Below are 15685 nucleotides of genomic sequence, written 5' to 3'. Positions count from 1 at the left end.
CTAGAAACAAGTGTTCCTGTGGTGTTCTATAAGGTAAAAGTTTCTTTACGTGACGTTACTTGTACATTTTACACCCTCAGTACTTGTGATATATGAATGAAAATAATTTCAACTTTTTTAATGTAATAAAACTTGCATGACAGTGTACATAATTTCTATTGTGCAGCAGAGGAATTTGATTTTTCTGACTTTTGGTATATTTTAAATTTAAATTGATAAATATTTATTTCCATTGTAAACTCATTATTGCTATATCAACAGGCAACCATTGATGAGTGCTAACAATTTCTTTCATTTGCAGTTGGGTATGCAACTTGAACGCCAAGGGATGCAACAGGAAGGAATTATGCGAGTTCCAGGTCACAGGTTAGTTCTTAAACAGGTCACTTGTTTTATATCAAAAAGGTATTGTGAAACACTATTGTGTCATGTAACTAATCTGATAAAAAAGTCATATAAAGAGACTTCTGCTCATACTGATGGTACCCAAGTCTCTCTTATGAATGATTGCATAAACTGCAAGTTTGAAAGAGCATATAATAACACTATAAAATGCCATATACCATATATAATATATAATATATAATAATATATATATACTATATATATATATAATATATATATATATAGAATATATATATATAGATTAGATAGAGAGATAGATAGATAGATAGGATAGATAAGATAGATAGATAGAAGATAGTGATAGATAAGATATTATATATATATATATATATACTAATATAATATATATCTAATACAAAGTACATTTGTATTACTGGTGAAACAGAAGAAAAAGTATCATGTTCGATAATAGATAGATATAGATCGATAGATAGATATTATATATTATAAATATATATATATATTATAATATATATAAATAGGTACATTTGTTATTACTGTGAAACAGAAGAAAAAGTATCATATTCGGAATCTAGCATAGTTAGCCTTTTAAAGTCATAAATTTTCAGATTTTACTATATAAATGACTTCATATTCTTGTAAATAGCACAAAACATATGGTTATGTAATAATTTACATTTTTATGAAAATAGTATACCTTTGTTAAGTAACATAGAATAGACATAACGAATAGAACTACAAATAATTGAATGTATACTTTGTTATAGAGTTGTATAATCAGGTAGCTGACTTTCACAAAAAGAAAAAAAATCAACACTGTAGCCATTAAAAATTAGACTTACATTAATTAAGACCCCCTCCTCTTCCTCTCATTGGCACATCACATGATGCACTATAACCATTACTAATGTATCTACAGCATCCCTTAGGCTCTAGCTGCAACCATTTTTTAGCCTTCTCTTTTTCCATCTTGCTGTACAACCTGAATTCTACTTTGAGCAACTTCTCTTTTCACTGTCTTAAGCACTGTATGTTTGAAAGTGTAACAATGCTAGGCGTTTTAACTTACTCCATGATTCATTTGTTCATTTCCTTTTATTGGACGAAAGTATACTTTGCAGGACTAAAGAAATGAAAAAAAAGGGATTTTGACAAAGGAAAAATCTATTTCTGGGGGAAGACCTGTGTCGCCCAGTGAAATGTCCCTATAGCACTCATTTCTAGGTATAAATAAATGCTAAATATACCAGAGAAAAAAGCCATATGGAATGCTGGAGTTACTACCTCCAGCTCGTTCACCCTCATAGGGTGTCGGTATAGCACAGGGAAAAAGCTTTAAACGGGCATATTTGAACATTATATGAGCATATATAAAAATTATAACTGATAAATACTGTATTAGAAATACACTGCCTTCATCTCATACAATCTAACATTATTTCATGAACTTTCACAAAAAAAAATTAATAGTTTCTGCTACAACAATAACAAACTTGAGCTGCCAATACAGCGTAGTTTATGCTATAACATTACATAAAAAAACCCAGCAAATCTGGTTTGATGTGAAAAAGGATCCTTAGATCATTCCAGGACTTCAGATGTTTATGATGAGAAAGAAAAAGATGTTTTGACTGAGAGAGAAAAGTAATTTAGTACCTGTAAAATTGTTATCCTTTAAATTGAATATGATTTATCTTGCTATAATGGCATCATGTACTATGAATATATTTATTTGAAATGCAGTCATAACATAACTTCATTGAAAAATTTTTTGTACCACTATGCCCAATGAAAGTTAGACCGCTTTCCATGATATCTTTGTGATTAAAATTTGTAACACATTCTTTGGTTGGTTTCTGAAAATGTGTCAAACATTCATAAAACTGTTGGACTTTGCAAAATATGCTTGCTGCTTAAGTTTATTAACTAATGAGATGCTGTTTACTTAATAAAATTTTTAATGCTCACATAATTTATTAACATATAAATTCCCCATTATAATAAAAAAATACAAAACTGTCCTTGCAGATCCTAACTTGAGCTATATCTAAAGCTTGACTGATCCATGGGATGTAAAACTATGGGAGTTTCCTTTTTTGTATTCATGGTACTTCCCGTTAATTTTAAAGTAGTGGTGGAAAATTTACAAAATCTCTTCTTTGAGTGCCATACATAAAAACTCAATTCTGTATTGATATTGAGTTACACATTAGTAGTACTAATTGTATATCTGTTGAAAAGCTGAACTTTAGGTTTAATAACTATGTATAGTACTGTGATTTCAAAGATTAAGACTCAGTGAATATTATGCTTTTACAATGCATATATGTTTACAATACTTATGACATTCAATCTCTTCTCTAGATCCCAAACCGAGCAACTGCGGCGTACCCTCGATTCTCACTTCTATACATCCCCTCCTTTGGCTGAGTCAGCATTGAGGAGTGCAGCACCAAATGATGTTGCTACCCTAGTCAAAAGCTTCCTTCGAGATCTTCCTCAACCTTTACTTACTCATACCTATATGCCTGCATTTTACAAAACTCACAGTAAGTATTGTTCTTGTTGAATGTTTTCTGTTTTCAGTTTAGGGCCTAAAGTGTGCCTATAGTTATCTCTTTAAATGGTATTTGTACAGATTGCTGTCGACTGTTTGGAATAAAAACGAATATATTGGAAAAAAAATTTTCAATAACCTGTTATTTGTAAGTTAACTGCAATTGATTATCAGTTTTCCTCAATACCTCATTCTTGATTCAGATAGAAAAGGTTTTTCAACAGCAATTTGCATTCACCTTAAAGATTATCAGGTTCCAGGCAGGCAACAGGATTATTAACCCTCTTGCCATTGGACTCATTGTTACTTCATTATTTCCAGGAATTCCTGCATTCTTCTATTTAATTGCCATCACTAAATGATTTCAGTATTTACAAGAAACGTTTTCTTGTAATGAAATATTGTATAATTAGTTTGTTTTGTATATTTTGCACTTATGTATCCTTGTTACATTTATTACAAAGAGCTATAACTAGCTAAGTTGGTTTGCCTAAAGGGCCATTTACTGTAATATTTATCGGTTGAGTTTAACAGAAAATTGCTCCAGTTGTTCAATAGCTGTTGGGGCAAGGTAGCTTCTAATCCTGTATTTTACGTGCACAGCTGACTCTACCTAAAATGCAGCTATATCTGGAAGTTCAGTGTTTAACCAGATTTAAAGAACTGCCCAAATTCTTTCCAGGATTATTTTGAAAGATATACTAGCTTCATGCTCTCTTGCTTTGTCTGAGACAAATCCCATATCCAGCACAAGGAACTTTGTTTTAAGCACACCATCCATCATCGGGCCAAAGCCTTGACATTTGAAAGGTGTAGCTTCAACCTTCACTTTCCTTCCCCTTGGATGAGGTTTGTCCCTCATAGCACCCAGAAAAGGTTTGATTCGTTTAGGTAAAAGAAGAGGCATGCTCTCCTTACCTTGAATTGGAGAGGCATGGGTTTCTTTGAAGTAACAGCCCTCACATGAACAATTTGCAGGCATAAAAATTATGTAAGTTATGACCGATATTTAAAAGGACCTAGGAAGTGCAATAGAGACCTTTGATTATGATGGCATTTTGGACGAGGGGACATGGTTTAGCAAAACTAAGCCTTGTATCACGTCCACCTTTCGTAGCCAACACCACCATGTGAATGTTTACTGACGGCTGGGAATGCAAGGCAGTGAAGATTCTATTAAAGCTTTTGCTTCCATTCTTGATACTGAAGAATCTACTGTTGTTGCTTGTTCACTTGAGCATAACACCCTTGGATACTTAGGTTTGAGACAAGAAGTTGCACATCTTATGCCTATTGCTCGGGTTTAGCTAATGGTAGGAGATGGCTTGGGCATGACTAGCAATCTTATCTTATTTTTAACAAGTCTATTTCTCTTTTAGGCCAAGATTTTGGTCGCTTCCCTTCTTGAATCTCAATCCTGTTTTGTCATGACTTTACAGGAAGATTAACATGAGAATTTGAAAGATAGGCAGCCCTGAGGATGCCTTAGTCTTAAGTCTCCTTCTCAAACATCTTAGATTTCAAACCAGCATGTATTATGGACCAGTATTTACCAGAATTCATTCCCTGCTCCAGAAATCAGCTGAAACCTTGGGTATCCTATCCCAAAATAATTTCCAGTTCTTCCAACACCTCCAGAGGAGACTATGTACATACTATAATCATTCTTTTGGACCAGGAAAACAGCCACACTAATGACGATTCTCCATAAAATTGCAGAGACAGGTGACAAGAACATTTCTTCATAGCTTACAACCAAGATTCAGACACACATTAAGTACATGCTCTTCAAGATATTTCCGTGCTTATCTAAATTGGCAAAGTTTCCTAGCTTGGAATACTCTGTTTTGGGCTTTCCAAACTTTGGCCACTTTCAAACCTGTAGTAACAATTTGGGCACATAAAATTGGATAGTTTCTCTTTCTTGGTCATACAGCTTATAATGCTTAATTTTCAACAAATTTCAAAGTACTACTGTCATGGACTTTCCAACTGCCAGTGAGTGTGTCCTGGCTAGTGAGAGGTCAGTCTAATAAGAGATTACCAGGGCTCTTAATGCCATAAGGATGGAAACATTGTGTTACAGTTGTTCAGTGGATTGTATAATCCAGACTTTTCTCTTATACAGAAGTTTCTACAGATATACACACTTCCAAAATGATGCAATCTCTGATGAGTCTTTTCCTCTCCATGAAAGAGTTCCTCAGTAAATCAGACTGGAAGATAGCCTTTTTCTAGCATGTATTGGAATACTGTGTGGAAGACTAAGTCTTTCTTCCTTTTGACAAAATTTTATTGGTATTGGATAAATGCAGACTCCTGATGGGTTTTACCAATGACTAGTTGCAGTTCCATGGCAAAGCTAAAACTGCTTTACCCATGTATCATCTCTGATGGTAAGTCATCAAAGACATTAGTACTAGAGGGGAAAAATGCCTACACCATTCTTATCTGCACTGATTTTATAGAATCCTGTATAATTAGTTTTCACATTTAATGGTTTTGCAGCTAAAACTCAGAAGTACAAAATTTTCCAGTGGAGTCTGCATTGCTACCTCCAACCTGCCAGTATTGACAGAGGATTTTAGTCTGCTCTTCCTCAGATCATTAAGTAGTGTTGACTCAATGTAAAAAGTTAACTTCAAGGTTGAGATTCCTTTATTGCTCAAGGAATGGGAAAGTTCTCAAATTTGGTGTAGGTTGGGATGGGAATGTGATGTGTTTGATAGGACAAGGTTGAGTGATTTGAGGCATCTTTTAGGCCATGGTCTAATTAATGTTGTATACCAGATGGCTTCTTTGAAGTGAAAGCAAATAGTAAGTAATGTTATGTCTGGTGCTCTGAAGGGTCAATTTCTAGGACTGCCAAGTAGGCCTTTGCCAATTAATAGATTTTCACACCTAGCAGACAGGCTAGATCTAGATCCTAAACGGTCCATTAAAGTGAGTTCCCCCTGAATGTCAAATTCCTATTTGTGAGATACACTCAGGATTATGAAGCGAGTTAATTTGTGAAGTGAGGAAGAAAAAATTAAAACCTACATTTAGAAGCCACCTGCAAATTGCAACCTAGTAGTTACATGTCGACTGCATGGATCCCTCACTGCTGCTGATCAGATTACACAAAACATGAGGCTCTTGTGTGCTGGTACTATCTGTGGATCTGTGAGCTGAATGATAAAACATTGTTTATACTGTAACAAAACTACAAACAGTTATCATTGCAGCTACTAATGTAAAACCTGCTAAAGGCAAAAGTGAGGAATTAAAATATTGCAATTATGTAAAAGCAACAAAACTAATGATAAACCTGGGACTGAGGCTCAAAAATTATGAATTACAATATAATTTTTACATGTCTAAACAGCTATCTTACTCCGTCTAAAAACTTAAATATTATATTTTTTTACTGAAAACTTATTGTAAGCTCTTGAGTTCTGCTTTAATATCAAGTACAAAAGGAGTTGAAATTTATCACAATTTTCTCATATTTACAGGAATTGATAACATAGGTGAAAGAGTTTTGGCCCTGACAATGCTCATTCTTCTTCTTCCTATTCCAAACCGAGATACTCTTCATGCTGTCTTAGAGTTATGTGCTCGGATTGTGTCATATGAAGAAGAAAACAAAATGACGCTTTATAACGTGGCAATGATCATGGCTCCCAATCTTTTCCTACCTAGTAATCCTCGCTCTAAGCTTCAACTTAGATCTGAAGATAAGGAACAACAGCTGAACCATGAGGTATAATGGTTTTTTCATTTTCTTTTATTCAAAATTGTTTCTACAATTCATATTCAAAACTTTATTTGAATTTTCAAAGGTAAATTTTGCTTAGGCTTCTAATAGTCAAACTGTCTTGAAAAAGAATGGTATTCTAAAGAGTATATAAATTATTTAATAAACATTTGCTCTTCCTCATGTTATCAGAAAAGTAAACAAGTAATTCCTTGTAAGTGAAAGGCAATGAAAATAATTCTAAATTTGATTTCTTTGACCTTTAATATGAAAATTTGTTTATTGTAGTACACTAGTATACGTACTGCAATATAAGACTTGTTTTTTCTGCATGAATTTTTAAACAATGATCCATATTACAATTGAAACTATAACCAGACTTAAATAATTAAACCAAGTAAGACTGGGAATACATATGTAACTCTAATGAATGTCTTCCTTTAGATGACTTATGCCAATGTCACAACCAAGTTGACGCAGGCACTGATAAAATATCGTGATGTGCTGTGGACTGTTCCCCATCGTTTGATATCTCAGATCCGCCGTCTCTATCAAGCAGAGGCTCTGAAACATCAGAATTATACACCTGTAAGTAATACTGGTTACTGAACACAGAGATCAATATCTCTTGCAGATATGCCTTAAACTTCTTACTTAGTAAACTATAAGTTGCCTGCAAATATTGACAAGCTTGTTTACTGAATTTCATGTCTACACTGAGCTGTATGAACATTACAGAGGTTTTACAAACTCTTTTAATTATTTTCGTTTTCTTTTTACATCACAAATATATAATTATGAGCAAATACTATATAGTATTGCCTAAAAACATAAAACTGTATTATAAATTAGAGAAAATTTTGTCTATTATGCAGATGAGAAGACTATTGACGCGTAAGAGCAAAGAAACAATACAACGGCCAATAGAAAATGAAGTAGATTATCAAGATGGTGTATTAAGGGTGTCTGCACCTCAGTTCAACAAAATCCAGTGCCCAGTTAAACTGGATCCTCTAATGACTGCGAGGGATCTTCTTACCAGGTAACTAAAATGTGTATTAAGAATTTGTTCAGTTTTTACAACACTGATTTTACAAAAAAAATTTCTGTGAAGATTTACCAAGCTAAATTTATTTTACTAATTCTAATCTTTACATTTCCCAGACAAAAGCAGAGACAATTATTTCCAAGTTAAACTAAAAAATAAGACATATTTATGCATTTATTAACTGATACTGCAACCATATGTATTGATTAATTATCATAAAGTGATGTTGAAACAGCAATGATAATAAATATTAAAATTTCCACACACACACACACACTCACAGAACAAGTTTTCAATGATATTAAGATATATGGAAGAGTACTCATCCTTTCAGGGAAGGGACAAGTTCCAAGTACATGTACCGGAATTGATGTCATGCAAACCATTTTTTAATGGTTCAGCATGTTACATAGGTATCTGCTTTGCTCAAATAACTGTTAAAATGAGGAAGATTTTGTAGAACTTTATATTTCGGTTTTTTAGTATGAAACACCCCTTCAAACCAGCACTCACCTTAGTTCAGTCATCCTACAAAATATGGCTAAAAGCCTTTTTATGAAAGCTTTCACTGATAAGAAACATTTTGCAACTGACAAAAACAGTAAAATATTGTGTCATGCTACAAGTATCTCACATTTACCACTATGTTCCCAGATTCATTGAGGAGTTGACTCTGTTGCCTGAAAATCCACGAAGAGTAGAAGGTCGGAGAGAGCAACAGTACAAAAGAGGAACTGTTGGAAGTAGTAGTAATCCTCCCAACTCTTCTCAACTGGCTTCAATGCCTCAATATTTGGCATGCCTTTTGAGTGGGTCTCTGAAAAATGCTTTGAAACAACACGCACTTCATGAAAGAGGAGGAAATATAGGTAAGTGTTTTAATTAAAGCCTATTATACCAAGATATATTTAGCATGGTTCTGTACATATACTATTTCCCCCTTTTACCTTAATAGGCAGTATAAAGTACACAAAGAAAAGTGCACTTGAAAAAAAAACCAGATCTCTCCAAAACCTCTCCAAACACTGTTACTGAACTTTGAGAAAGTTTGGTTACTTCATAAATGTTTATGCACAAAACTTTGCAAGTTTTCTTACCTAGTAATGCTAAATTTTATCAACAGTTTTCACAACTTTGTGCTAAGTAATAGACTGAAAAAAGGAAACAGTCACCGAAGTTTGTGTTCATACTTGAACAAACTTATTATTTTACAGTACTGTACTTTCATAATTTGCTTTACTGCTATTTAGATTTTTTCTTGAAAGATGGGGCTTTACATCGTAGCCAACTTTAGTCCCATTGCTGAATAACCGGTAGTTGGACAATTGACCAACAGACAGTTAGCCGACAGACAATTGGCCGACAGGACAATTGGTTGATAAGACAATTGACCAACAAACAGGTAGCCGACAGACAATTGGCCGACAGGACATCTCAAAAAGGATCTAAAAAAAGGGTTAAAACATACACGCTTTATTAAAAAAAAATAAAAACTTGCATAAGAAGATAAAAGCATAAAATTCATCTCAAAATAATTTTTAAAAACTATTTAATTGATAAAGATGGTGTGCAATTTGCACACCATCTTTGACGTCATAGCTGAGTACAAATCTTTTCTTCAGTCTTTCCTTAACACGAATGTATTTTTTGTTTTCCCTTGAAACATCAGCTCCTGATAATGCCTGTTCTATTAGAATTTCTGTGCTTGATTGTTCAATCCTGAGCTTTTGAATTAATTTTGATAAGTTAGGGTGATGGACATTTACTCTTCTACTGAAGGCGTGATGCCACCCTTCCAGCGAGTTGTTGGTTTTCGGCAGATCGTTCAGCACTCTGTAGTGACACGACCATAACAAAATGTTGAATAAAGGTCGTCTACGTCTACCTCGCTGCACGATTCCTAACCATGTACACTCAAAATAAGACGACAAATCTTCCAAAATTTCATCAGTTTGTGCATCTAAAGAATTAATAAATTGTTCAAACAAAATAGGTACATCATCAGGTGGTACGAAAAGCTAGTGCTTGCAGCTGTTTTACAATAAATGCATTTTCTCGGTCGTTGTACCACGATTGTAAACCCGTAGTCTGTATCTTGCGCCACAAACACTGTCCAAAGTGAAAAAAACAACCAAAAATAGAAACGTGAGGAAAATTGCGTTTAATGGAGTTTATAGCTGCTTTTTCAAAGTCTACTGTAATTGAGGTCATCTTCTTTAAGACCGGGTCTCTTCCGTCGCACTGTACGTTTGAGAGAGTCCTTTTTTGGTAAAGCTCCAGCAATGGTCACAGGGATATCTGAAGTTGCACTATCAATAATAGAGCTAGGCATTTCCTCAGATCGTACCGCAATAAGCTTTATTTCTTCTTTAACTTTTAAAGCTCGATTTTCAATAGGAGTTGGTGGATGGGAGTGTTCAGAAGGCGTTCTGCTAATTACTTTGTCGATCGTAGCCAATCTTGCATTGCAGATATTACGATTCGCACATCAATACGTTTTAGATTCCCTGGTTCTATCAATAATGTAGAAGTATCCCTCGAAAAGAAGCTTTTTGCCTCCTCTTTCCATTTTGATGAACTCCATGACTGATAACTGAAGGGCTTGGAAAAATAAACTTAGTAAAAACAAGATGAAAGTTTGGTCTAGAAAAGCATTTGAAAATAAGTGGTTTAGAATAACAATCTTAACAATAAGTAGTTTAGTGTTGTATAGTAATGATGTATGCATTATCGACCAACTGTCCTGTCGGGCAATTGTCTGTCGGTCAATTGTCTTATCGACCAATTCTCCTGTCAGCCAATTGTCTGTCAGCTAACTGTTTGTCGGAAGGAGGTGAGCCTATCCGCCGGTTTCGCCCTACCTGGGGTAGGGCTGGAATGGTCCACAATCTCCTCATCTGGCAAGGAGAAAGGGCTGGTTGGACTATCCCGAAGGTCCGTTGTCTCCATCAAATGGATGCTCGGGGGATACCTCGGGAAGGTGGACCACTAGTAACTATGAATCCCGATTAATGGGTTTGTATCTTGGCTCAGTTTTGGAGCGGGCAAGGCTCTTTCACTCTTCTTCAGTACTGCTTGTATATGTTACAATTATGCTGAACTTCAGAAGAGGATTCTTTGGGTCATAGTTACTTCACAGTGTTTAGCATGTTCTCCTGATTGGCAGTCATACGTTTGCATCAACATCTATATACTGTATTGGGATACAGTAGCAATATTTTTATTCTTTGGATGATAAATAACTCTTCAACATCCACCTTGGCATTAAGGTTCTTGTGAATATTCTTCAAAAGGGAGATGACATGGAACTTGCATCAAATTTGTAGTGTTCTTAGTTTCCTTTTTATTATTTGTTTGAGAGAATTTAGAATTAAAACTTAATAACTGAACGGTGGTAAGATAGGAAAGATTTCCCTCAAGTAGTTCTTGACTTTACACTAGAATAGTCTGTCTGTCAACCTGAACCTGAAGGTGTTAGAAACCACTGTTCCCCTGTGGAGGGCTTCCCACATGCATGCATGAAGTGGCAGATAGGAAAGATTTCCCTCAAGTAGTTCTTGACTTTATATGAGAATAGTCTGTCATGTCAAGCTGAACCTGAAGGTGCTAGAAACCACTGTTCCCCTGTGGAGGGCTTTCCACATGTATGCATGAAGCGGCCATTGAACTTGGCAACAAGGGTATGCCATGGTGATGGGGAAGTACTAGTTGGAAATATTTCCACTCTACCACCCATGTTATCTGGTTACTTTTCCTTTGGCTGGCATCGAGGTTGGAAACATCTCTTCTTTCCTGAATGCAGTTGTTGAAATTGGATGAGTAGCACTCTTATTTTCACCTTTAGAATTCTGTAATTTCTGTTTTTGTTAGTTTTTGTTGCCTCATTTTTTTCTCAGTGGAAATGAAACAAAAGCAGCACAAGTGGGGAGAAAGTGGACACCCATATGGTCTCTAAATGTTTCCCACCTCAGTAGACCCACCTAAGCATTTTTTTTTTGTAGGGGAAGTGTGATTATTCCTGTTTTGAGAAATGTGCTGATTGGCCTTCTCCTCAGCGGGAAAAGTTTGAGAAACGCAGGAAGGACTAAAGGATCTCCAGGGTTGTTGGGGGGTATAACAAGACCAAGGATCCCTTGCCTCCTCATAAGCAAATTTTCTCGCTGAGGAAGGATTACTTTCCTACCTCAGCAGGGCCTGTTCATGCTCTTCCTCAAGAGATGAAAGTACTGTTGGGATTAGTGTTACTTCAGCAGTTTCTTTGATCTCTGATATTGATGATAGTGTTCCTAGAGCAAAAGGGTGTTGTCTATTGACTACTTGAAAAAGATAGAATATACCAAGTAACATCTGCCGCTAATAGTGTATCTGCAGGTCTCATGTCATCTGCTGTAAATTAAGGGACTCCTGATGTCTGATTCTCCGGTAGATTCTTCAACATCTTTGATTCTAGCCTATACCTGTCCAGCATATGGAGGTCAAGTTTGGCTTGCACGAAGAGAGGGAGGAAACAGCTGTGGTTTCTCTTCTTCTTCCCTTTTACTGTTGTCACCCTCATACTCTTCTTCCTTGTCTCTGGGCTCTCCTCTGCCATGTAGGGAAGAAGAAAAGGAAGTTTAAGTCTTGCATCATTATTCCAAGTGGACTTCCCACACACATTCCTCTTCCTTACTCAGACAAGGATTACTCATCCCCTCAAGGGCTCACTTGCCCAGGGTGTGGTTAGTCTGCAGGCAAAGTGCACACAACAACTTGTGACAGCTCTGCTCCTTGTGCTTCTAAGGGTGAGTTTACACTAAGCTTCGCTCCACGCTGCATATGCGAGACTCGTCACCAACTCCTCCCAATTTCTTGTTAGCCCTGCCTACTGGACTGCTCATCACAACACACCATATAGCACCACCAACTCACCAAGCTAAACTTGATGGCTGAAGCCTAATTACTCTGCCGACAACTCGGCTGCCATCCAGTGCACTATTTTATTGTATTGCCGTGGAATGGAAACAAGAGATCCATTTTTTTAATAGTATTATAAGCATTATCCATGTTTACAGAATGTAAAATTTAAGTCCTATTAAAATAGAGATATGTTGAGATAAAAATTGCTTTTATAAGAAATATTTTGATGTTATAAATTAATAATTTTTTTCAGTTATATGATCTTTTTTTCCTTTTAATGAAAAGTTATCATTTAATTTTGCAGTCACACAATTTATCGTTGCCATGATATTTCACCTTCATTATTGAAATATTTTTCGAAAATAGCCCGTTATCCAGAAAGCTCTGAGGTACTTCCAAAACTTCCTCTGTTCCTTTGCTGTAGAAGCCAATCATTGTCAATTTCCTCCTTTTCTTATCAAAATTATGCATTTGATCATACATTTGTGCTACAACAGCAGCAGCACTGGCAAATTCATCCTCGTCACTACTCTTCTTGGCTATCAGAAAAATAATGCTACCAGTCACAGCACTCACTAGTGTAGTGGCAATACGCGGTTAGTTTACACTAGGCCTCACAGTGCACCTCATATGTCACCTCTACCAGTATGTGCCTGCCCACCTGAGTGACGTAACTTGCTGCATGGCGCATATTGCCTCTACACTACGTGAGTGCTGTGACCAATAGCATTATTCTCCCGACAGCCAAGATGAGCAGTGACAAGAGAGAATTTGTCTGTGCTGCCGTTGTTGTAGCACAAATGTTTGATAAATGCACAATTTTGATAAGGAGGAAATTGACAAATGATTGGCTTCTACAGCAGAGGAACAAAGGAAGTTTTGGAAGTAGTACCTTCAAAGAGCTTTCTGGAGAACGGGTTTTTTTTTAAAAATACTTCAATAATGAAAGTGAAATATCATGGCAACGACAAGTTGTATAACTGCAAAATTAAGTGATAACTTTTCATTAAAAGGAAATAAAGATCATATAACTGAAAAAATGATTTTATAACATCAAAATATTTAACATCAAAATATTTCTTATATTAAACTTGAGATAATGATATGTTGAGATAAAAATTGCTTTTATGAATAATTTTACATTCTGTAAACATGGATAATGCTGGTAATACTATCAAAGAATGGATCTCTTGTTTCCATTCCATGGCAATACAGCAAAATAGTGCACTGGATGGCAGCTGAGTTGTCGGCAGAGTATTTAGGCTTCAGCCATCAAGTTTGGTTTGGTGAGTTGGTGGTACTAAACAGTGCATCATGATGAGCAGTCCAGTAGGTGGGCCTAACAAGAAATTGGGAGGAGTTTGTGAGGAGTCTTACATATGTAGCGTGTGGTGAATCCTAGTGTAAACTCACCTTAAGGAGTTTTTTGGGAAACAGCAAGTGCAATCTGTGGTTCACTGTGAACCGATGTTTGGGCATGAAAGCAGTAACAGTTGAGTGGTGACACTTGAGCATCAGAAATGCAAAATTATGCTGAGATTTGATAACATAATAATCTAATGAAGAATAACAAATTTATATGGATAAACATTTGCCAGAAATATTTATTAATGTTTTCTACTAATATTAGTTTAATTTATATAGTTAACTGTTCGATTATAACTAAAACACCTACACACACTATTAACTTTAATTACTACAGTTGTTGAGTTACTATCTTTAAACTTGTTTGGTTGTTGTTTTAAGAAAAGTAAAAACTAAAGGGTTTTCTAAAAATTTGATTTCTTAGAACTCATGCTTTGGAGAGGATAACATCGTCAGAAAGAAAAGAAAAAATATATTATGTGGTGGTTACCGTTACAGACTCGACAGAGTGCTCAGGAGTGGCAAAGAGTCATGGTGTTGGACAAATGGAAAGTACAAAGGAATATACATCTGCCAATGATCATGATCATGTACCCGATCCTGCAAAGTCAGCAGCCAGCTTATCAATGATGCGGCTTTGGGAAAGGGCTGCAACATCAAATGATCAACCAAGGGGAATAATTTAAGAGAACAAAATTAATTTGTACCCTGAAGTAGTAGCTGTTCTTCCTAATGACACTTCCTTTATATATGACATAAATCACATGTGGCTGATAGAATAGCTGAGGAGCTATTTTGAATGTCCCATCTCCCATCTAGTATTTCTTTTCCTTAATCTTAAATTATCAGGAGGAGTAACAAATATAAAATATCTATCACGGTCACTGATGCTGGAGTCATATGCAAAGAAATATTCCCCTGCATACATGCAAATAAGTTCTTGAGGGTTACGTATCTATTTCCGTTACGTTACTTGGAGCCAAGACACACGTTCCTTTGTGATACCGTTGTCATTGTACAGTCCGCTGCAGTGATTGATACGTATTCTTCAATAGTGTTATATTATCAAGTCTTAGCACAAATCTGCATTTCTGAAGCACAAGTGTCTGCGCTCTATTGTCGAGCCCATTTGTCTTGCAAACTCTTGAAGAGGGTGTGAGAGGTGGTGAACAGACTTGCTCAAAATGAGTGTCTTCTTTCATAGTTTCTGAAACTGAGAACAGAGGGGCAGGGGGTCGAGGGAGGTGGTGAACGAACTAGTTAATTTCCTGTCTTCGTTAGTAGTTTCTGAAATCGAGAACAGGGGGCAGTAAAGTTCAAACTTGGTTTGGAAGGTGAACCTCCTGGATCTTGACTGCATTATCCAATGAGGGGCTCATTTGATTGGTATATGAGATAGGGAGTGAGTGAGAGGACAAAAGTCCGGCATGACTCCCTCAGTGACAAGGGTGCAGCTCATGCCTCAGAGAAGCTGGTGGGTAGTGAAAGTTCCTCTACTTTGGAACCCTTTCAGGCTAAGTTGGAGCAGCATTTCAATAGATTATCGCACTTATCCATGCATGTAACAGTCTCAGGGAGGTGACTTTGGCTTCATACCTGCCCACACTCTCATTGACAGAGCTTTCCTTAAGGGAGGCTCTGCAGGCAAACCCTTCGGTTAGGTTCCCATGAAGCAACTGGATCTGCAGACTAGTTCATATGCCTCCAGCAGATC

The 15685-nt window shown here is 36.1% G+C and overlaps 1 protein-coding gene and 1 long non-coding RNA gene across 6 annotated transcripts in view; one reads left to right on the top strand and one right to left on the bottom strand.

Annotated features, from left to right (window-relative positions):
- The window catches only part of LOC135217968 (rho GTPase-activating protein conundrum-like), a 355231-nt gene that overhangs the window by 335842 nt on the left and 3704 nt on the right, over positions 1-15685 (top strand). For all 5 annotated transcript variants that reach the window (XM_064254091.1, XM_064254087.1, XM_064254088.1 and 2 more), the window contains 7 exons: positions 1-33; positions 302-366; positions 2731-2915; positions 6421-6668; positions 7107-7250; positions 7538-7704; positions 8365-8579. The exon at positions 1-33 is cut by the window's left edge and continues 71 nt beyond it. In XM_064254091.1, coding sequence (XP_064110161.1) covers positions 1-33; positions 302-366; positions 2731-2915; positions 6421-6668; positions 7107-7250; positions 7538-7704; positions 8365-8579 — 1057 coding nt within the window. The remainder of the gene's footprint in view (positions 34-301; positions 367-2730; positions 2916-6420; positions 6669-7106; positions 7251-7537; positions 7705-8364; positions 8580-15685) is intronic.
- Positions 6908-15685, bottom strand: part of LOC135217971 (uncharacterized) — a 39551-nt gene continuing 30773 nt past the window's right edge. Inside the window, exons 2-3 of the long non-coding RNA XR_010315252.1 lie at positions 12168-12294; positions 6908-7226 (exon numbers count right to left, since the gene is read on the bottom strand). This is a non-coding gene — a long non-coding RNA (uncharacterized LOC135217971). The remainder of the gene's footprint in view (positions 7227-12167; positions 12295-15685) is intronic.

The sequence above is a fragment of the Macrobrachium nipponense genome, chromosome 9 (assembly GCF_015104395.2).
Source record: "Macrobrachium nipponense isolate FS-2020 chromosome 9, ASM1510439v2, whole genome shotgun sequence".
Taxonomy (NCBI): Eukaryota; Metazoa; Arthropoda; class Malacostraca; order Decapoda; family Palaemonidae; genus Macrobrachium; species Macrobrachium nipponense.
This window is presented reverse-complemented; position numbering and strand designations above follow the sequence as displayed.